General features: G+C 46.5%; 1 protein-coding gene and 1 long non-coding RNA gene across 2 annotated transcripts in view; one reads left to right on the forward strand and one right to left on the reverse strand.

Annotated features, from left to right (window-relative positions):
- Window positions 1-22,090, forward strand: part of nop14 (NOP14 nucleolar protein homolog (yeast)) — a 72,785-nt gene that overhangs the window by 34,011 nt on the left and 16,684 nt on the right. Inside the window, exons 8-14 of the mRNA XM_072515693.1 lie at window positions 1,287-1,418; window positions 2,095-2,407; window positions 3,719-3,849; window positions 8,500-8,585; window positions 10,283-10,418; window positions 18,713-18,814; window positions 21,624-21,777. Coding sequence (XP_072371794.1) covers window positions 1,287-1,418; window positions 2,095-2,407; window positions 3,719-3,849; window positions 8,500-8,585; window positions 10,283-10,418; window positions 18,713-18,814; window positions 21,624-21,777 — 1,054 coding nt within the window. The remainder of the gene's footprint in view (window positions 1-1,286; window positions 1,419-2,094; window positions 2,408-3,718; window positions 3,850-8,499; window positions 8,586-10,282; window positions 10,419-18,712; window positions 18,815-21,623; window positions 21,778-22,090) is intronic.
- LOC140429117 (uncharacterized) lies at window positions 17,010-21,656 on the reverse strand. The gene is made up of 2 exons (XR_011948986.1): window positions 21,591-21,656; window positions 17,010-17,500 (listed from the first exon to the last, which is right to left on the reverse strand). It is a non-coding gene; the product is annotated as an uncharacterized lncRNA (long non-coding RNA).

Genomic DNA, 22,090 nt, shown 5'->3' on the forward strand with positions numbered 1-22,090 from the left:
TTAAAAAAAAATTGTTCATGGGACGTTGGCCACGAATTAAGATTATTATTGTTTAACATGGCCAATAATCAATAATAATCTATTATTATCACAAGTAGGCTTACATTCACACTGCAATGAAGTTTCTGTGAAAAGCCCCTAGTCGCCACATTCCGGCACCTGTTCGGGTACACAGAGGGAGAATTCAGAATGTCCAATTCACCTAACAGCACGTCTTTCGGGACTTGTGGGAGGAAACCTGAGCACCCGGAGGAAACCCACGCAGACACGGGGAGAACATGCAGACACCGCACAGGCAGTGACCCAAGCTGGGAATCGAACCTGGGACCCTGGCACTGTGCAGCAACAGCGCTAACTACTATACTACCGTGCCAATCCACCTACGCTGAACATCTTTGGGTTGTGGGGATGAGACCCACGCAGACACATGGAGATTTTGCAATTCCACACGGACAGTGACTCGGGGCCAGGATCGAACCCGGGTCCTCACCACCTTGAGGCAGCACTGCTAACCACTGCACCACCGTGCCGTCCTTATTGGACCGTGTTTAATTTAAAAAATAGGGCTGGATTCTCCGCAGCCCGACGGCAAAATTGCATCTGGTGCCGGGGCGGAGAATCCACTTTCGCGCATGGAATCGAGACCGGCGCGGGTTCCCCAATTCTCCGGCCCCTGAAAAGCGGGGCACTCGGAGAGTACGCCGCGCCGCGTATCCCCTACCTGCGGCCATTGCTGGAAGCCCACCCTGCCATTCTCCACCCCCGACCGGCCGAAGTCCCAATGGCATGGTCTACTCATGGTCCTGCCATTCGGGATACTCGCGTGACGGCTGTGGACTCTGTCCACGGCCGCCATGGTCAGGGGCGGGCCGATCGGAGGGAAGGGGGGGGCCTTATCCAGCACCAGGCTATTACCTGGGCAGGCGGTCCGGGTCGGTCTCGCGGCTTAGGAGGTCCAGCTCCGTGGTCTGAGTCCACCATGGAGCACAGAGGCCGCCGCCGTGCGCATGCGTGGCCTCTGACCTGGAGTGTGGGGGTCCGTATTTACAGCTAAAGCTGTGCGCTTCCCGCCGGACCCTGCTAGCCCTTTGCAGGGCTATGGACATTTGGCCTTTTCGCGCCAGTTTTTCTGGCGTGAAAGGCCACAGTTTTTACGACGGTGTGGGTCATAGTCTTTGAAACGGAGAATCCAGCCCCTAATGCAGTATGAATTGTACTTTTGTTTAACTTTAAAGTTTCACAAACTAAAGTGGGTGTTAATTATGTGTTTTGACTCTGAATTTCAGGCAGAGAGAGTCCGTCGGATGCGTGGAGAGTTTGAAGAAAAAGCCAGAGACAAACCGAAACATATGTCTGCAGATGACTTGCATGATGGTTTCATCCTAGACAAGATTGACAAGCCTTGTCTTGTTTACAAGGTGAGGTTCATGAACTGTAGTATCTACCCACTGCTCTTGGTAGAGTAGACAGCAATGTTCCTGCTAAGAGGCAGAACCGTGCAACAGCCTTGAAGGTACTGTTCTGAGTTAAATATCGCACAAGTGTGGCCATGCAAAGTAATTCAAAGTACTAATTAGACAGTGACAAAACTGGCAGCGCACATTAACAGAGTTTTATGGGGAACATTGTTACACGGTGTTTACCACCAACCTGCAAAGGGAGTTTATTAATGTATTCCTTTGAAATGCTTTTGTTTGCTCTATTTAAAAAAGAAATTTAGAGTACCCAATTATTTTTTTCCAATTAAGGGGCAATTTAGTGTGGCTAACTCACCTACCCTTCTTTGGGTTGTGGGGGTGAGACCCACGCAGACACGGGAGAATGTGCAAACTCCACACAGTCAGTGATCCGGGGCGGGTTAAATCCAGGTCCTTGGCGCTGTGAGGCAGCAGTGCTAACCACTGCACCACCGTGCCACCCTTTGTTTGCTCTTTTAAAAAGCATTACTTGTTTTGGGTTAACCCCTTTGTTGAAGTAGTAGAATGAAAATTACTTTGTTGATGGGATGTTTTCCAATGTGCAAAGGGACTTGTCGTCTCCCCCCCCACCCCCCCAAAAAAACAGTCTGACCTGCAAATGTTGTTTTATTAAAAGGAAGGAAAGCTGGAAGAGGAAGAGGAGGAGCCGGGTAGTGAAAATGAAGAAGAAAATGTGGAAGGTGAAGACAGTGCTGAGGATGAAAATGAGGAGGAGAATCAAAGTGAAGAGAATGACGAAGACAGTCAATCAGACCTCGAAGATGATAGCCATTCGGATCTAGACTCCGATGCTGAAAGTGAGAAAGATGAGAGTGCAGGTGATAAGAAATCAGCCAAAGCCACGTTGAATAAAGAAAAAGCACCAAGTGAAGAAGCAAGGAAAGCTATGATGGAAGCAGCCAAGACTGAGCTCCCTTTCACTTTCCCTGGTAAGTCATGGGTTTCTGCTGGTGAGAAACATTGTTTTTGTGCAGGGCTCTAGCGCACGTGTTTGTGTCTGAGACCCCACTGCCATAGTGGTGTGGCACTTGGCTCTGTGCTAGTAGGAACAACTGTTTGAGGAACTTTATAAAAGTCACATTGAACAGCTGGCCTAATGGAGTTAAGACAGAACAACTGCAAAGTTGATGCAGCTCAATTACAGTGCTGGAGTTGAGTTGCTGCTTCGGTAAATTGAGTTCATTGGCACAGCTATACTCGGGTTGGCGTGGTGCAGTTGTATATCAGAACATAGGAACATTGGCCATGAACTGGCAGCCGGCCCATCAACCCCTCCCTTTGCCTTTTATTTCATGACATCTTTGTCATTTAATCTCTCCCCTCTCACATCTCATTTAATCTCTCCTATAGGTGGCACCGTGGTTAGCACTGCTGCCTCACTGCGCCAGGGAGCTCAATTCTGGCCTTGGGTGAGTCTCTGTGTGGAGATCGCACGTTCTCCCCGTGTCTGCGTGGGTTTCCACCGGGTGCTCTGGTTTCTTCCCACGGTCCAAAGATTTGCAGGTTAGGTGGATTGAATGTGCTAAATTGCCCCTTATTGTCCAAAGGTTGGTGGGGTTATAGTGATGGGGTGGGGAATTGGGCCTAGGTAAGGTGCTCTCTCGAAGGATTGGTGTGGACTCGATGGGCCGAATGACCTCGTTCTGCACGATCAGGATTCTGTGATTCGACATCCTTAGCCCTATCCCAGGCCTTTCGTTCTTCAGCTCCCTTCCTTCTTTCAACAGCACAAAAAACATTTCTAGCTTCCTTCAGTTCTGAGGAAGAGTCGCATTCAACTCAAAGTGTTAACTCTGTTTCTGTTCCCACAGGTGCTGCTAGACCTGCTGCGATTTTTCCAACGCTTTCTGATTCTATTTCAGATTTCTAGCATCCGCAAGCCTTCTCTGATAGATCATGGCTCAATGGGGTAGAGAATTCCAAAGGCTCACAACCTTCTAAGTGACAAAACTCAGTCCTAAACTGCTGTCCCATTATCGAACTCTAGTTATCGACTGCAGCCAGGGGAAAAAGTCTCTCCGCATCTAACCCGTCGAGCCCTCTGTGAATCTGTTATGTTTCAATGAGATCACCTCTTATTCTTTGAAAAGGCAGAGAACAAATCCCATTTCTCCTCATCGGAAAGCCCCTCCCAGGAAGTCATCCAGCGAATCTTTGTTGCGCCCGTTCAATAGGCCAGACTTACAGTAAGATCTACAGGTTTCCTTCCCAATCTCATTCGAATAGTTTTATTTTCACAGTCCCTGAGTCGTATGTTGAGCTGAAGGCCCTGCTAACGGGACAGGTAACGGAGAAACAGTGCCTAATAGTGGAGCGCATTCAGAAGTGTAACCACCCAAGTCTTGCGGTAGGAAACAAAACCAAATTAGAGGTGAGTTCTTTGTACCATCACAAATCCAATATATAGTTGTTGTGTTTTTAACCTCTGTATTAACCATCAGAACCAGACTGCAAGTGCTCTATGTAAAACTGGCACTCAATTTATTTATATTTTTAAATCTATATTTGTCCTTGTAGATGCTGGTAAGCCACATTTATTACCCATCCTTTGCTGCATAATATACATACTTTCATGAAAACACACCCAAGGAAAAATATTGTACAATAAACCTTCGTATAAAATTACGATTTCAACAGAGGTTGTTAAAGTAAATACCTTAAAGCACCGTTAACACTCTGTTAAAAAGGGGCAGCACGGTGGCACAGTGGTTAGCACTGCTGCCTCGCAGCACCGAGGACCTGGGTTCGATCCCTGGATCACTGTCCGTGTGGAGTTTGCACATTCTCCCCATGTTTGCTTGGGTCTCAGCCCCACAACCCAAAGATGTGCAGGGTAGGTGGATTGGCCACGCTAAATTGCCCCTTAATTGGAAAAAAATGAATTGGGTACTTTAAATTTGGGAAAAAACTCCATTAAAAAGATTTTTTCATTTAATCACATGAGAACTAGTACTGTCATTTCTAAGCTGTGCTGTTCGCTACACCTAAAACATATGAACTCATGACTGTGTTGAGCCTGTGATTAGTTCCAACGGAGCGTTGTGAAATATGCTTGAGATGCTGTAAAACTGTCCTTTCAGCTCTTCTTCCTGCAATTCTTCATTCTCTACTTGCAAAGCGCCTTGTCGCGCCTTCAGCAAAGTCTCGAGTGCTTCATACACTCCAAAGATATGCAGGTTATGTGGATTGACCTTGCTAAAATCGCCCCTTAGTGTCAAAAGATATGCAGGTTAGGTGGATTGGCCATACTAAAATTATCCTTAGTGTCCAAAGATATGCAGGTTAGGTGGATTGGCCTTGCTAAAATTGCCCCTTATTGTCCAAAGACATGCAGGTTAGGTGGATTGGCCATGCTAAAATTGCCCCTTAGTGTCCAAAGATGTGCAGGTTAGTGGGGTTACGTGATAGGGCGGGGGAGAGGTCCAGGAGGGTGCTCTTTCAGATGGTTGGTGCAGACTTGATGGGTCTAGTCGATGTTGAGGATACCCTGGGCAGCTCCCTCACGACTGTATACCACTGTGCCACCACCTTTGTCCTCCCGATGGGACTGGACATACCCAAAGATGGTGATAATAAAGGTATGATTCCGTGAGTCTGCCTATGGCAGGCTGTTGGTTGGCTAGGCTGTGAGATACCTCTCCTAATTTTGGCACAGGGCCCCAGAGGGAGTAGTTTGTCGTTGTTGTTTCCAGTGCCAGGGGTCGATGCCAGGTGGTCCGTCCAGTTTCTTTCCTTTTCGACTTGTAGCGGTTTTGATACAACTGTGTGGAGTCACATGTAGACCGGGTGAGGACTGCAGACTTCACCTGATGAAGGAGCAGCGCTCCGAAAGCTTGTGATTTCAAATAAACCTGTTGGACTTCAACCCGGTGTTGTGAGAGTTCTTACTGTTCCCGCCACCCTTTCAGGCACCAAATTCCAAACTCCCTTACCCTCTGGGTAAAAAGGTTTTTCCTCACATCCCCTCTAATCCTCATAGGATCATAGATTCCCTACAGTGCAGTGTAGACGTTTAGCTGCTGTTGTTTAAAGAGTCAAAGGTACTGCTCCTTTTACAAACACCTTTATTTCACTTTAACAGACTCTGCACAAAACTATATCTTCGCATCACCTGACCCAAACGCCACCTGAAGCCTCTTTACATATCAGTGTCAATTATTGGATACTTAACATCAATGAGACAACTAATTGGAATGTCTCTTAACCCATTACTTAACATGCAGAAGGAGGCCATTTGGCCCATCGAGTCTGCACCGAACATTCGAACGAGCACTCTACCCATATCCACTCACCCAACCACCCCTCCCCTCCCTCCGTAACCTCATAACCTAACCTGCACATCCCTGGACACTTGAGGGACAATTTAGCATGGCCAATCCACCTACCCGCACATCTTTGAACTGTGGGAGGAAACCGGAGCACCCGGAGAAAACCCACGCAGACACTGGGAGAATGTACAAGCTCACAGACAATTCCAAGGCAGGTATTTAACCAGGGTCCATGGCGCTGTGAGGCATCTGTGCTAACCACTGTGCCACCATGCTACCCCTTATCTTAAATCTATGCCCCTGGTCATTGATCCCTCCACCAATCAGAAATGTTTGTTCCCGTCTACTTTATCTATGCCCCATATAATTTTATACATCTCAATCATTTGTCCCCCCCCTCAGTTTCTTCTGCTCCAAGGAAAACAGTTATCCAATCTCTTTTCATAATTTAAATTTTTTTATTTTTTTAAAATAAATTTAGAATATCCAATTCATTTTTTACCAATTAAGGGGCAATTTAGCGTGGCCAATCCATCTACCCTGCACATCATTTGGGTTGTGGGGGTGAAACCCACACAAACACGGGGAGAATGTGCAAACTCCACACGGACAGTGACCCAGAGCCGGGATCGAACCTGGGACCTCGGCGCCGTGAGGCAGCAGTGCTAACCCACTGGGCCACTGTGCTGCCCCTCTTTTCATAATTAAAACTCCAGCCCAGGCAACATCCCGGTAAATCTCCTCTGCACCCTTTCCAGTGCTATCACATCCCTCCTATAATGTGGATTCCAGAACCGCACACAATACTCTGGCTGTGGCCCAACTAACGTTTTATACGGTTCCAGCATTACCTCCCTGCTCTTAAACTCTTATGCCTCGACCAATAAAGGCAACATGTGGGTGGGTAAGGGCATAAAAGAAGCCAGTGACATTCTGAGTTTTATAAATACTTTACACCTGAAGAGTACAAAAAGTAATAATTTGTAGAAATCGTTGATTGTGCATTGGTTTGGGTGTCCCATTCTAGGAAGGACATTAAACTATGGTGAGTATAGTGTAGAAATGTCAGGATGATGCTAGAAATGAGTAACTGTGGCTATGAGGAGACAGTTGGTACGCTGGGTCTACGTCCGCTCATACCAGGGAAGCCTGGGAGAAGAGTTGTTGAGATTTATCACATTGTGAAGGGTTTGATAGAGGGCTCAGGAATATTAGCTGAGACCGTAACATGGGACCATCAATTCAAAAGCATCACAAAGAGATTGAGGAAAGGATCTTTTTTCACAGAACATCTGATGCAAGACCTGCATTTATTACCCATTACTAATTGTCTTTTTAAAAGTTACTGTTGAGCCATCTTCCTGAATCACTGCAGTCCATGTGATGAGGTACTCCCACAGTGCTGTTGGGGAAGGAGTTCTAGGATTTTGACCCAGCATTGATGAAAGAACAGTGAAAGAGTTCCAATTCAGAATGGTGTGCGACGTGAAGGGTGACTTGCAGGTGGTGGTTTTCCCATGCTTCGGTTGCCCTTATTCTTGTCGGTGTGTTTGGGAGGTGCTGTTAAAGAAGCCTTGGCAAGTTGTTGCAGTACATTTTGAGGATGGTACACACTGGCACTGTCATTGGTGGAGAGAGTGAATGTTGGTGGGTGCCAGCCGAGTGATTGCTTTGACCAGGATGGTGTTGAGCTTCTGTTGTTGGAGCTGCAATCAACCAGGCAAGTGGAAAGTGTGCCTTGTCGATTGATGGTGGATCGGCTTTGGAGAGTCAGGAGATGAGTTGCTCATTGCAGAATAAGAGGAGTTGGGAGGAAGCTCTAAGAAAGAGCAGTTGTGCCATGGAGCTTCGTTACAAGAAATGGTTGAAGCACAGACTAGGATCTTTTAAGAGAAAATTGGACAAGCATTTGAAGCAGAGAAAGATCAGTTTGGCAATGAGGAGAGGGGAACAGTGGGATTTATTTTTGCATTGATTGTTCACAACACCAGATGTTATGGGTCAAATAGTGTCGTCATGTTGTAAATGTCTTCAGTTCCCATCCTTCATGATACCACTGTATTTTCGCATAGTTTTATAGTTACTACTACATACTACTTACAGCAATGGAACAGGCTGTTTGGGCCAGCAGATCCACACCAGTGTTTGTACTTCACTTGAACATTCCTCAGTAATTCAGATGAGGCGTGACTCATTTTATTGATGTTCTGTTGTTTTTAGAGTTTCTCAGTGGCCCAGCAGACATGTCTGTGAAGACCAGCCCCACCCACCCAGTCAATCAGAGCCCTTTCCCCTTCCACATCTTTGTCTGGTCCCCTAATGATATCTGTAGCCATGGGATTAGGGGTGGCACAGTGGTTAGCACTGCTGCCGCCTCACAGCGCCAGGGACCCGGGTTCGATTCCGACCTCGGGTGACTGTCTGTGTGGAGTTTGTACGTTCTCTCCCTGTCTGCATGGGTTTCCTCCGGGTGCTCCGGTTTCCTCCCACAGTCCGAAGATGTGCAGGTTAGGTGGATTGTCCATGCTAAATTGTCTCTTGGGGTGGGGTTGCAGGAATAGGGTGGGGTTTGGGCCTGGGTAGGGTGGTCTTTCAAAGGATTGATGCAGACTCGATGGGCTGAATGGCCTCTTTCCGCACTGTAGAGATTCTGTGATTGTATGATTAGCTTTCATATTTGTAAGCTGATAACACCCAGATCTCCGTACCATTTGTCTTGCTCCCTCAACTGCATATATTCTGTCTTTTGGTAGAAACTGTTTGGTTTCCTCTGGGAATATATTGGGGAGTTGGCAACCAGGCAGCCAGCAGAACTGAAGACAATTGATAGGATAGTGCCGTAAGTATGCAACCGTTTTAAGAGCATTGTAGTTGTCTTTTAATTGTTCTTGAATGTATGCTTAGATATTTAGGCATAAATAGCACATCAGAATACTTCAAATTTCCAAAGAATTTGGTCTGTTCCTTTTTGACATTGAGTTCGGTTTGAAATGTTCAACTTTTAGAATCCACGTGGACATGAACTGGAGGTCAAATAACCAAGTGATGGTCACTTGAGCATAAATGTCAAAGCTGACACTCCAGTGCTGAAGGAGTGCCACACTGTCGGAGGTGCTGGGCAGGATTCTCCGTTTCTGTGGCTAAGTGCCGGCTCGAACAGAAATCCATGGGAGATTCACGTCGGGAAAATTGGTGCGGACCCCTCACCGATTTGGATCGCACCGAAAATGGCCGAAAATGGGCGGGTCCTGGGCTGCGCATCGCACGGCTGACGACCTGCACCAGTTGTGCTGTACAACATGGCACCGGCTGGGCGCGTAACCTAGCCCACAAACGGCGACCCCACAGCCCACCCCTTGGCCGCTACCGATGCCTCCGGCCCTAGCAGACGCCTCCCACACCAGTGGCATGGATCCCGGCCGAGTGTGGCGGTGTTGGACACAGACTGCAGCCGGCATGGCGGCTCAGATCACATGTGTCCCGCACCATCGGAAACTCAGCCTATCGGGGCGGCCGATGAAGCGACTGCATGCGTCACGATGATGCTGGTTTGGAGGGGCGGAAACTCACAAAGCGGCGCCGGCCCCGATTCCGGCTTTGGAATCGATTCTCTGCCCGATCGGCGAGCACGATTTTGGTGTCAGGTAACGGAGAATCACGCCCGCTGTCTTTCGGTTGAAACGTGGTGCTGTCTTTTGTTTGAGACACTAAACCGAGATCTACAGCACTATATCAAAGAGGAACAGTATTTATCCCTGCTCTCCAGACCAATATTTATCCCTCAATCAACATCCCACAGTCAGATTATCCAGTCATTATCAGAGTGCTCTCTGTGGGACACTGCTGTGAACAAGTTGGCTGCCACATTCCCTACATTATAACAATGGCTAGCCTTCACATGAACATCATTGGCTGTAAACTGCTTTAAGACATCAGGTGGTCATGAAAAGTGCAGTTCTTTCTTACTTTATTTTTCCCTCTCTGACAGCTAGCTTCCCACTGAGGCATCCATATGAGACTGTAGATGGGGCTTTGGTTTAATATCTCGTGTGAAAGACAGCACCTCCGACAGTACAGCACTCCCCCAGTACTGGCGGTGCAGCACTCCCCCAGTATTGACAGCGCAGCACTCCCCCAGTACTGGCAGTGTAGCCCTTCCCCAGTACATACAGTGCAGCCCTCCCCCAGTACTGGCGGTGCAGCACTACCCCAGTACTGGCCGTGCAGCACTCCCCCAGGACTGGCCGTGCAGCACTCCCCCAGTACTGATAGCTTAGATTATTGCGCTCAAGTGTCTGCAGTGGGCTTTGAATCCATAACCTTCAGACTCGGGCAAGAGTTCTACCAATTGTACCATAGCTGACACAGGTTGGTGAGCTATTATAGTGCCCCGAGTAATGTGGAACCAGATGTCTGAAAGCAGCTGAAAGGACTGTAGAAAACTGGTGAGGATGCTTAGAGAGGAAGCAGGCTAGTTAGAAATATTACACTCCTTGGGGCTCTGTACATGTCAATTTTTCCCTTTTCTTTTTCCAGCCAGTTGTATGATCTGTCCCAGTTATTCCCTGAAGCTGCGTGCAGCTGTGTTCAATCAACACTCAGAGAAAATCTGCAGGATCTAGAGAACCAGCTGCAGGCTAAAGGCCGGACCCCGTTTCCTGGATTAGACAAGGTAAACAAACCTTTTTGTTTTCCTTATTCTTTCAGGGGATGTGGACATCGCTGGCAAGGCCAGGATTTGTTGCCCATCCCTCGCTGAGTTGCTAGGACATTTCAGAGGGCAGTTTAGAGTCAACCAGATTACTGTGGATCTGGAATCTCACACATGGCAGACCAGGTAAACGGATAAGGATGGCAGATTTTCTTCCCTAATGCATTTCTGAACCAGATGGGTTTTTATGACAATGAATGATAGTTGTCATGGCCAGCGTTTAATTTAAAACATTTTAAAATTTAAATTCCACCAGTTGCTGTGGTGGGATTTGAACCCATGTCCCAGAGCATTAGCCTGGGCCTCTGAGTCACAGAATCACATCGTGCAGAGGAAACCCTTCAACCCATCGAGTCTGTACTGACACATGAAAAACACCTGACCTGCCTACCTAATCCCATTTGCCAGCACTTGGCCTATAGCCTTGAATGTTATGGTGTACCAAGTGTTCATCCAGGTACTTTTTAGTGGATGTGAGGCAACTGCTTCTACCACCCTCCCAGGCAGGGCATTCCAGACCACCCTCTGGGTGCAAAAGACTTTCCTCAAATCCCTCCTAAACCTCCCACCCCTCACTTGAACCTGTGTCCCCTCGTGACTGACCCTGCAACTAAGGGGAACAGCTGCTCCCTGTCCACCCTGTCCATGCCCCTCATAATCTTGTGCACCTCGATCAGGTCACCCCCTCAGTCTTCTCTGCTCCAGAGAAAACAACCCAAGCCTAACCAGCCTCTCTTCATAACTTAAATGTTCCAGGACATCCTGGGCAACATCCTGGTGAATCTCCTCTGCACCCCCCAGTGCAAACATAAGACATAGGAGCGGAAGTAAGGCCATTCGGCCCATTGAGCCCACTCCACCATTCAATCATGGCTGATTTCAACTCCATTTACCCGCTCTCTCTCCATAGCCCTTAATTCCTCAAGAAATCAAGAATTTATCAACTTCTGTCTTAAAGACACTCAATGTCCCGGCCTCCACCGCCCCCTGTGGCAATGAATTCCACAGACCCACCACTCTCTGGCTGAAGAAATTTCTCCTCATCTCTGTTCTAAAGTGACTCCCTTTTATTCTAAGGCTGTGCCCCGGGTCCTAGTCTCTCCTGCTAATGGAAACAACTTCCCTACGTCCACCCTATCTAAGCCATTCATTATCTTGTAAGTTTCTATTAGATCTCCCCTCAACCTCCTAAACTCCAATGAATATAATCCCAGGATCCTCAGACGTTCATCGTATGTTAGGCCTACCATTCCTGGGATCATCCGTGTGAATCTCCACTGGACCCGCTCCTGTGCCAGTATGTCCTTCCTGAGGTGTGGGGCCCAAAATTGCTCACAGTATTCTAAATGGGGCCTAACTAGTGCTTTATAAAGCACTAGTATAAATATATCCTTTTTATAATGCTTCACAACTCCAGGGACCCAGGTCTGATTTCCGGCTTGGGTCGCTGTCTGTGTGGAGTTTGCACGTTCTCCCCCTGTCTGCGTGGGTTTCTCTGGGTGCTCCGGTTTCCTCCCGCAAGTCCCGAAAGACGTACTTAGGTGAATTGGACATTCTGAATTCTCCTTCAGTGTACCCTGAGTGTAGCGACTAGGGGATTTTCACAGTAACTTTGTTGCAGAGTTAATGTAAGCCTACTTGTGACACTAATAATAAAGATTATTATGTGGCGACCAGAATTGCACACAGTACTCCAGCTGTGGCCTCACCAAAGTTCTATACAACTCCAACATGGCCTCCCTGCCTTTGTAACCAATGCATTGGTTGATAATGGCAAGTGTCCCATATGCCTTTTTCACACCCTATTAAGCTGTCCTTCTACCTTCAGAGATCTATGGACAAACACGCCAAGGTCCCTTAGTTCCTCTGAACCTTCATGCCATTCATTGAATATTTCCTTGTCAAATTACTCCATCCAAAGTGTATCCCCCCCCTCCCGATGAATAATAAGGTACCCAGCACGGATTGCTGTGGTAAGCCACAGGACACTGGCTTCCAGTCAGTAAAGCAGCCGTCTGTCATCACCCTCTGTGCCCTACAACTAAGCCAATTTTGAATCCACCTTATCAAATTACCTTGTATCCCATGTGCATTTGCCTTCTTTATAAGTCTCCCATGTGCGACCTTGTCAAAGGATTACAAGTCCAGCGACATTACCAGTACACACCTGACTCCACCTTTTCACAGAATCTCAGACTCTTTACAGTGCAGAAGGAGGCCATTCAGCCCATTGAGACTGCACTAGCTTGCTGAATGATTGTTCCACCTAATCCCACTCCTCTGCCTTATCCCCATGGCCTTGCACGTTATTTATTTTCAGATAGCAATCCAATTCCCTTTTGAATACCTCGATCAAACCTGCCTCCACCATCCTCTCAGGAATTTGTTCCAGGCTTCTGGATGAATTTTTTGTTCCTCGCGTCACTTTTACTCCGTTTGCCCATTATTTAGAATCTGTGCCCTCTAGTTTTCAATGTGTTCCTGGGTTTCTCACTATTTACGCTTTCCATACCCCTCAGAATCTTGAGAACCTCTATAAAGTCTCCTCTCAGCCTTCTTTTCTCCAAGAAAAACAGACCCAACCTTTCCAGTCTATCCTTCGAACTAAAGTTGTGTATCCCTGGAATCGTTCTTCTGAATCTCCTATGTACTCTCTAATTCCTTCACATTATTCCTCACATATGGGACCCAGAACTGGACGCAGTATCCAGATGAGGCCTCACTAGTGTCTTGTATAAGTTCAACATAGCCTCCTTACTCATGTGCTCAATGCCCCTATTAATAAAATCTAGGATACCTAATTCACTGGTCTCTCAACATACCCTGCCACCTTCAATAAATTATGTACATGTACACCATGGTCCCTTTGTTCCTGCATCTCCTTTAGAGTTTATCCATTTATTTTATACCAGTGATGGGTAACCAAGGTGAGTGAGTGTCCCTCCTTCATCTCAGTGGGCTGCTAGATTGAAATCAGACTTCTTCACTAACCATTAATAAGGTTAAATACATTTAATGCATGCCAAATATTTCATAACTAGTTATGAAAAATGCTTAATCAACAATTTCAATTGTAAAACTACATAAATATTTAGAATTTGGACACAGACTGCACAGCCCCCAATCAATGCTTTTTTATAAATAAAGATTTTATTGAGGTATTTTTGGTATTACAACAACAATAAAATAAACAATGTACATCTATAAACATAGTGCAAAAGACGTCTCCCTCCCATACAGGTCCCACCTTTATTAACCCCCTACTCTAAACTAAACTAACCCCCCCCCTTCTGCTGACGATTAATTTTCTGCAAAGAAGTTGACGAACGGTTGCCACCTCCGGGCGAACCCTAACATTGACCCTCTCATGGCGAACTTGATTTTCTCCAAACAGAGAAAGCTAGCCATGTCAGATAGCCAGGTCTCCGACTTCGGGGGCTTTGAGTCGCTCCAAGCTAATAGTATCTGTCTCCGGGCTACCAGGGAAGCAAAGACCAGAACGTCTGCCTCTTTCTCCTCCTGGATTCCCGGATCTTCTGACACCCCGAAAATCGCCACCTCTGGACTCGGTGCCACCCTTGTTTTTAACACCGTGGACATGACATCTGCAAACCCCTGCCAGAATCCCCTAAGCTTGGGACATGCCCAGAACATGTGGACATGGTCCTCCCGCACACTTTGCACACCTGTCTTTCTCCCCAAAGAATCTGCTCATCCGGGCCACTGTCATGTGAGCCCGATGAACGACCTTGAATTGTATCAGGCTGAGCCTGGCACATGTTGCGGACGCATTAACACTACTCAACGCGTCCGCCCACAGACCACCCTCCACCTCTGCTCCCAGCTCCTCCTCCCACTTGCGCTTCAGCTCCTCGGTCTGCATCTCCTCTGACCCCATAAGTTCCTTATAAATGTCAGAGACGCTCCCCTCACCCACCCACCCTCTGTAAACTACCCTGTCCTGAATCCCCCTTAGCGGTAGGAGCGGGAAGGTTGACACCTGTCTACATAGGAAGTCCCGCAACTGCAGGTACCTGAATTTGTTTCCCCTCGCCAACCCTAACTTCTCATCCAGCGCCCTCATACTCGGAAAGCTCCCCTCTATAAACATATCCCCCATCCTCTCAATCCCTGCTCTCTGCCATATCCGGAACCCCCCCAGCCATACTTCCCGGGGCAAACCGGTGACTAGTACAGATTGGGGACCAGACCGATGCTCCCTCTGCTCCTACATGTCTCCTCCATTGCCCCCAGATTTCTCCTCCATTGCCCCCAGCCTTCTCCTCCATTGCCCCTAGACTCTCACAGTCAATGTTGTGTACAACGAGAATGCACCTCACTTCACTTGCCCTTGCTTTCCATACGTATCATTTCAATCATACCGGGAGAAAAAAAAAAAAAACGGATGGAAATCGGTGGAATGTGGTCAACAAAATATCTCATGTGCTGCACTCAGAACCCAGATGAGCCTCATGTGGCCCCCGGTTTCCCACCACTGTTTTATTCTGCCTCTCCACATTCTTCCTGTCAAAATTGATCACCTCACACTTCTCTGCATTGAACTTCATCTGCCACTTGTCTGCCCAATCCTTTAATATGTCTATGTCCTTTTGAAGTTCAAGACAATTCTCATCACAGCTGACAACGCTTTCAATCTTCGTATCATCAGCAAATGCCCTCCACACCACAATCTAGGTAATTAATATATATCAGGAAGAGCAAGGATCCCAACACTGATCCCTGGGAAACTCCAATATAAACCTTTCTCCAACCTGAAAAACAACTATTTATCACTGCTGTCTGCTTCCTATCACCCAGCCAATTTTTTATTCAAGTGCTTTCTTTCCCTTTTATTCCAAGAGTTAGAAATTTATCAAAGAAATTTATTCAGGGGCTGGTTTAGCACAAGGCTAAATCGCTGGCTTTGAAAGCAGGCCAAGGCAGGCCAGCAGCACGGTTCAACTCCCGTACCAGCCTCCCCGAACAGGCGGAATGTGGCGACTAGGGGCTTTTCACAGTAACTTCATTTGAAGCCTACTTGTGACAATAAGCGATTTTCATTCATTCATTTCATTTTCATTTCAAGTCTGTTGAGTGGCGCTGTATCAATGCCCTTTGAAAATCCATGTACATCACAATGTGCCTGAAAACACATTGCGAGTAACTTCTGATTAGAGCCCTCAATTACCATGGTAAGTACAGATAAAGGAGTACTGACCCATCTAACTCACCCTTCCGTTAAAACTATGGTCCATCCATATAACTGCCCTTGAACAACTTCAACTGATTTTGCCTCCACAGCCCAGTACACTATTCAATGTATTCTTCATTATGAGTGGAACAGCGCGGCCTGACATTTCTTTTGTCCAGTTTATACCAGTATTGCATTGTCCGACAGTAATATATTGCTTGAAATACTGCCAGGAATTCCTACTCCACTTAGACTTTTAGAGTCTCCTCTTCAGAATCCCAGAATTGCTACAGGGCAGAAGGAAGCCATTCAGCCCATCGTGTCTGCATCAGATCTCTGAATGAGCAAATCACTTATTGCTATTCTTTCGCCTTCTCTCTCTAAACCTAGATATTCTTCCTTTTCAGATAACAGTCTAATTATCTTTTGAATGTTTTTTTGATAAGGTGCTGCACAGAAGAATAATGCACAAGGTTAGATCACATGGGGTTAGGGATAGTTTATTAGCTTGGAAAGAAGACGAGCTGACGGGCAGAAGACAGAGTCGGGATAAATGACAAGATGTAACTAGTGGGGTGCCACTGGTTCTGTTCTTAGGCCCTAACTATTTGCAATCTACCTTAATGACTTGGGTACAGGGATGGAAGGTTCTATACCCAAATTTGAAGATGACACTAAAATAGGTGAGACAGTAAGTTGCAACCTTACAAATGGATATAGATAGGTTAGAATAAGAAGCAGCAAATTGCATCAAGAGTAAGGAGGTCATGTTGAACTTATAAAAGGCACTAGTTAGGCCTCATCTTTCATTTCAATAGGGCTAGAATACAAGAGCAGGGGTGTACTGCTGGGGCTTTATAAATAAATATTAAATATACATTGGAACAAATAAAAATGGAGCAGGAATAAAATGGCCAGATGATAAAGGAAGACGGCTACGATTAGATGCACAATGGTCTAAATGTATATAAATCATCCCCGCTTCACCCCAAAACCATATTTGGCCTCCACCAGCCATGTTTTGTGCCCGGTATCTAAGGAACATTGTGCTGGCCTTGGAGAGGGTCTAGAAGAAGTTCACAAGAATGATCCCCGGAATGAAGAGCTTGTCATATGAGGAGCAGTTGAGGACTCTGGATCTGTACTCGCTGGAGTTTAGAAGGATATGGGGGATGTTTTTGAAACTTACAGAATACTGAAAGGTAGATAAAGTGGACGTGATGAAGATAGTTCCACTAGTAGGAGAAGCTAGAATCCCAGGGCACAGCCTCAGACTGGAGGAACAATCCTTTAAAACTGAAATTGGTGCCCAATGTGCAGCATCAACTGACAACACAGACAAATTGAATATTCACTGCCAGTTGAATTAAAACAATTTTATTGTTTCTCTGAGACTTCCATTATGAGTTTATTTAGTTAACAGTTGCATAAGTTTCAAGACTCACAACTTGAACAAAAATGCTACCCACTAGAGAACTTGGCCAGGCTCGCTCTGGAGAGTGTGAGCTTCCAAACTCTTGTCTTGTGAATGCTGATCCTGGAGTTATCGCCCTCGGAAAAGCTATTGCTTTTTATAAGGTTTAAGTTGAACAACCTTGTATATCGGCATCATTCGACCTTGAGAGAGCCTTGTTCTTGATGTTCCAAAACAAAGTGTTGCAGTGAAGTTGCAAGCTGCCGTTCTGTCTGTTCCCATGAAAGTCATTCTGCTTGCCTCAAGGCGCTGAGGACCCATGTTTGATACCGGTCCTGGGTCACTATCCATGTGGACTTTACACATTCTCCCCGTGTTTGCGTGGGTCTCATGCCCAAAGATGTGCAAGCTAGGTGGATTGGCTGTGTTAAATTGCCCCTTAATTGGAAAAAAAATAATAATTGTGTACTCTAAATTTTTTTTAAAAAGAAAGTCATTCTGCTTAATGAAATGAATGAAATGAAAATCGTTAATTATCACAAGTAGGCTTCAATGAGGTTACTGTGAAAAGCCCCTAGTCGCCACATTCCGGCGCCTGTTCAGGGAGGCTGGTACAGAAATTGAACCCGCGCTGCTGGCCTTGTTCTGCTTTACAAGCCAGCTGTTTAGCCCACTGTGCTAAACCAGCCCCTGCAGTTTCCACACACACAAATCTGTTGGCCTCTTTTGCCATTAGGCTTCATGGCACAATGTTAGCCATCTTTCCTACTCGGCACTGAGATGAGGAGGAATTTCTTCAGCCAGAGGGTGGTGAATCTGTGGAACACTTTGCCGCAGAAGGCTGGGGAGGCCCAATCACTGAGTGTCTTTAAGACAGAGACAGATAGGTTCTTGATTAATCAGGGATCAGGGGTTATGGGGAGAAAGCAGGAGAATGGGGATGAGAAAAATATTAGCCATGATTGAATGGCGGAGCAAACCCGGTGGGCCGAATGGCCTAAATCTGCTCCTATATCTTATGGATCAGTGATAATGTAAGAAAATACCGAGTAAGCTGATCCTACAATGGCTTCCTATGCATTCTACCCCTCTCAAAGCCCGTCTCCATGGCAACAAAATCACATAGGCCTTGTATCCAAATAGAAATGCTTACTTAAACTATTTTTTAAACTCCCAACTTCATTCTATGTTGTATCTAAATGGACGGTTTAAAGTAAAACCATTTACAAAACCTGACATCCCTTACACCTTCCTGAAACTTTGGAGACAACAGTCTATCCCCTGTCAGCACAGATGCTTTGGTCATTATTTACAGGTGTGAATGCCTTGCATCATCTTCCCAGTAAAACAATCTGGGTCCCCCTTTAATCTTTAACACTACAGCTTGCTGTCAGCAGAATTCCAAACGGGTCACATTCCTCATTTAACAATAAATTAAAGACACAGTCCAAAAAACCTAAAAAAAAATTTTACCCTGCCATTAGTAACACGAGTCAGTGTCTTCAAAGTGGGAAAATACTGCCAATCCCTCTCCTCAAGTAACTCACAGCTGCTGATGATGTTCACTGATTTTATGGATTAATGCAGCAACAGAAATCTGTTCCTGTCATGACTTCCAATCGTTGATGCGGACTTTGTGTTTTGTTTCAGTTGCTTTACGTAAAGATTACCAGGGCTCTGTTTCCCACCTCTGATTTCCGACATGCAGTGGTGACCCCTGCGCTGGTACACTTGAGTCAGATGGTCACGAAGGTAGGCTAAAAGTTTTGCATTTCCCATATTTTCTTACATGAAATTTACAACACCGGAAGAAGCCATTCCACTTCGTGGGCAGCACGGTAGCACAAGTGGATAGCACTGTGGCTTCCCAGCGGCCAGGGTCCCAGGTTCGATTCCCCGCTGGGTCACTGTCTGTGCGGAGTCTGCACGTTCTCCCCTTGTCTGCGTGGGTTTCCTCCGGGTGCTCCGGTTTCCTCCCACAGTCCAAAGACGTGCAGATTAGGTCGATTGGCCATGATAAATTGCCCTTAGTGACCAAAAAAGGTTAGGAGGAGTTATTGGCTTACGGGGATGGGGTGGAAGTGAGGGCTTAAGTGGGTCAGTGCCGACTCAATGGGCCGAATGGCCTCCTTCTGCACTGTATGTTCATTGTGTCAGCATAGCCTCCCGCCGCCACTTTTCATCTCTCTCCATCAACATATCCTTCTCCTTTGTGCATTTATCTAGCTTCTCCTGAAAGACATTTAGGCTGTTCGTCTCAACTACTCCTTTCTTTCTTCTTCTTCGGCAGTCACTCGCTCACAATAACAAGTATCATTGTCCACCTAATAAACTCTGTGTTACTGGTCATGGGTTCTATGGGTCCTTGCGTGGTTGATCAGCCCGATCCTAGAGCCGCATCTTCGACTGCACACTTGATACGTGTTTCCAGGAGGTGGGATCGGTCCTTTGGCTCTAGATCGCCGGTATTCCTTTCTCAGGCTCTTTTTCCCGGCCTCCTCTTGCCATCGGGTGTTCTCGAAGAATTGTGTCCCATCAATCAGGAGATTCCTCTTCTGAGCAAGGGTCTCACAGGTGTTTATGTTGACGTTGCATTCCTTAAGGTAAGCCTTCAGGGTGTCTTTGAAATACTTCATTTGTCCTCCTCTTCTCCACTGTCTGACATTTTTCCTGTTTTCTTTTACTGGATTTATTCGCGACTACCTCATATCTTTTGAAGAATAAAGGGATTAAGGGTTATGGTGTTCGGGCCGGAAAGTGGAGCTGAGTCCACAAAAGATCAGCCATGATCTCATTGAATGGCGGAGCAGGCTCGAGGGGCCAGATGGCCTACTCCTGCTCCTAGTTCTTATGTTCTTATTTATAGGCCCTAATTTTGGATTCTCCCACAAATGGAAACATCGGGTGGAATCTTCCCAGTCTCACAGAAGTGACTTTGAAGGCGGCATTGGGAGCAACATCAGTGATAAGGGCATCAAGCCAGTGCCCTGGCATGGTCCTACCTTCTAGCAATCTTGCAGGAGGTGGGTGAACATTAACAGTAGCTACCTGCCCAGTAGCAGTGGGTAGCCAATAATGATCAATAAAGGTATAAATAAGGGGGAGTGGAGAGGACCCTGCCGAGATGTTCATGGCATTGGAGCAGAATCCCACTGAGTGCAGAACCTGGCAGCTGTTTGGAGGTGGCCTTTTGCTTACAGGCCAGGTGACCATCAGAACTGGAGGCTTTGTATTGCAATGACAGGGCTGTGGGTATGTAAGGCTCCATCCGCAGCCCTATTCAATCTTGTCGAGGGGTTTTCCCTCCACTCCAGTGGTCCTACAGCCTTGGGGTCTCTTTACTTTTAAAAATTATATTTATGTTTCCAGGGGCAGCTCCATTTAGAGGTGTCCACGTGGTCCCCTCCCATTCTGAGCCTTTAAACCTTTATTGATCATTATTGGCTACCCAGTACTACTGGGCAAGTAGCTACTGCTCATGTTCACCCACCTCCTGGTATGGAGGGTTCTAGCTATGAAGAAAGGTTGAGTAGATTAGGATTGTTTTCGTTGGAAAGACTGAGGTTGAGGGGGGACCTGATTAAGGTCTACAAAATTGAGAGGTATGGACAGGGTGGATAGCAACAAGCTTTTTCCAAGAGTGGGGGTGTCAATTACAAGGGGTCACGATTTCAAGGTGAGAGGGGGAAAGTTTAAGGGAGATGTGCGTGGAAAGTTTTTTACGCAGAGGGTGGTGGGTGCCTGGAATGCTTTGCCAGCGGAGGTGGTAGAGGTGGGCACGATGGCATCATTTAAGATGCATCTAGACAGATCTATGAACGAGCGGGGAACAGAGGGAAGTAGATCCTTGGAAAATAGAAGACAGGTTTAGATAAAGGATCTGGATCGGCACAGGCTGGGAGGGCCGAAGGGCCTGTTCCTGTGCTGTAATTTTCTTTGTTCTTTATTCTTTTGTACCTCCTCACGCACAGCTGCCGGCCATCCAAAACTGTGAACCCCTGGTCTAGCAGCTTCAGAAACCCTCCCACTGTCCTTAATTGAATGGCAATAGCTGCCAATTAGGTGGCTGCCTCCTGGACTATCATGCTGGAGTGTGCATGGCTGACCTGTTCAGGGTCGGAAACTGAAAATGGTCCTGACCCTTGAATATATTCCATAAGCACAAGATCCCATCCATGCAGAGCTCTACCAGATTACCTCTCAACCTTCTCTTTTCTAGCGAAAAGTGCCCAAGCTCATTTAGCCTTTCCTGATGAGAATAACCTTTCAGTTCTAGCGTCATGCGTATAAATCCTTTTTGCACTTCCTCCTGTGCACTTGTATCTTATGTGCAGATTTAATATAGAAAACGTTACGGCACCGCAAGAGGTGTTTTGCTCATTGTGCCCATAACTGAAATGTACTCTCCCAAAAATTGCTTCACCTCCTTGCTGCTTTTCCTTCGCTCGGCCTGCTTTTCTCGCCTCTTGCTTTTATTGCGCAAAATAGCATTGCCCGTTTATAGTTTCAAATCGACCGTTGTACTTACCACATCGTATTTGTTGATACTTTCTGTACACAGTGCTCTGTCACCTCGCTGCGGGATGTGGCTGCTGGACTGTTCGTGTGCTGCCTCTTCCTGGACTATGTTTCTCTCTCAAAGCGGTTTATCCCCGAGGTTATCAACTTCCTTCTGGGAATTCTTCACATGGCAGTCCCCAACAAAGGCACCCTGGGTAGGTTTGTAGACGCAGGATACCCTGACTTGGAATTTCACCCGCTTCATTTAAAATAGGCCAGAACAGCACAAATGATCGAGGAACTTTGGGTGCCGATTACGTCCACTGCAGGTCAAGTTTCCTCTGTCTTTTGCAAAAGTTTAAAGAGAACTGCATAGGAAATTGCCCCCACCTGATCATTTCATTAAAGCAAATTAGTCACCATGATGCGTTTTCACTCATTGTGACCATTTGCAGGTCGTTCAGGAGACCCTTTAAGCTTTATTTTAGGTGGGAGGATAGTAATAAGCACCAATCAAAAGATGTTAAA

The sequence above is a fragment of the Scyliorhinus torazame genome, chromosome 9 (assembly GCF_047496885.1).
Source record: "Scyliorhinus torazame isolate Kashiwa2021f chromosome 9, sScyTor2.1, whole genome shotgun sequence".
Taxonomy (NCBI): Eukaryota; Metazoa; Chordata; class Chondrichthyes; order Carcharhiniformes; family Scyliorhinidae; genus Scyliorhinus; species Scyliorhinus torazame.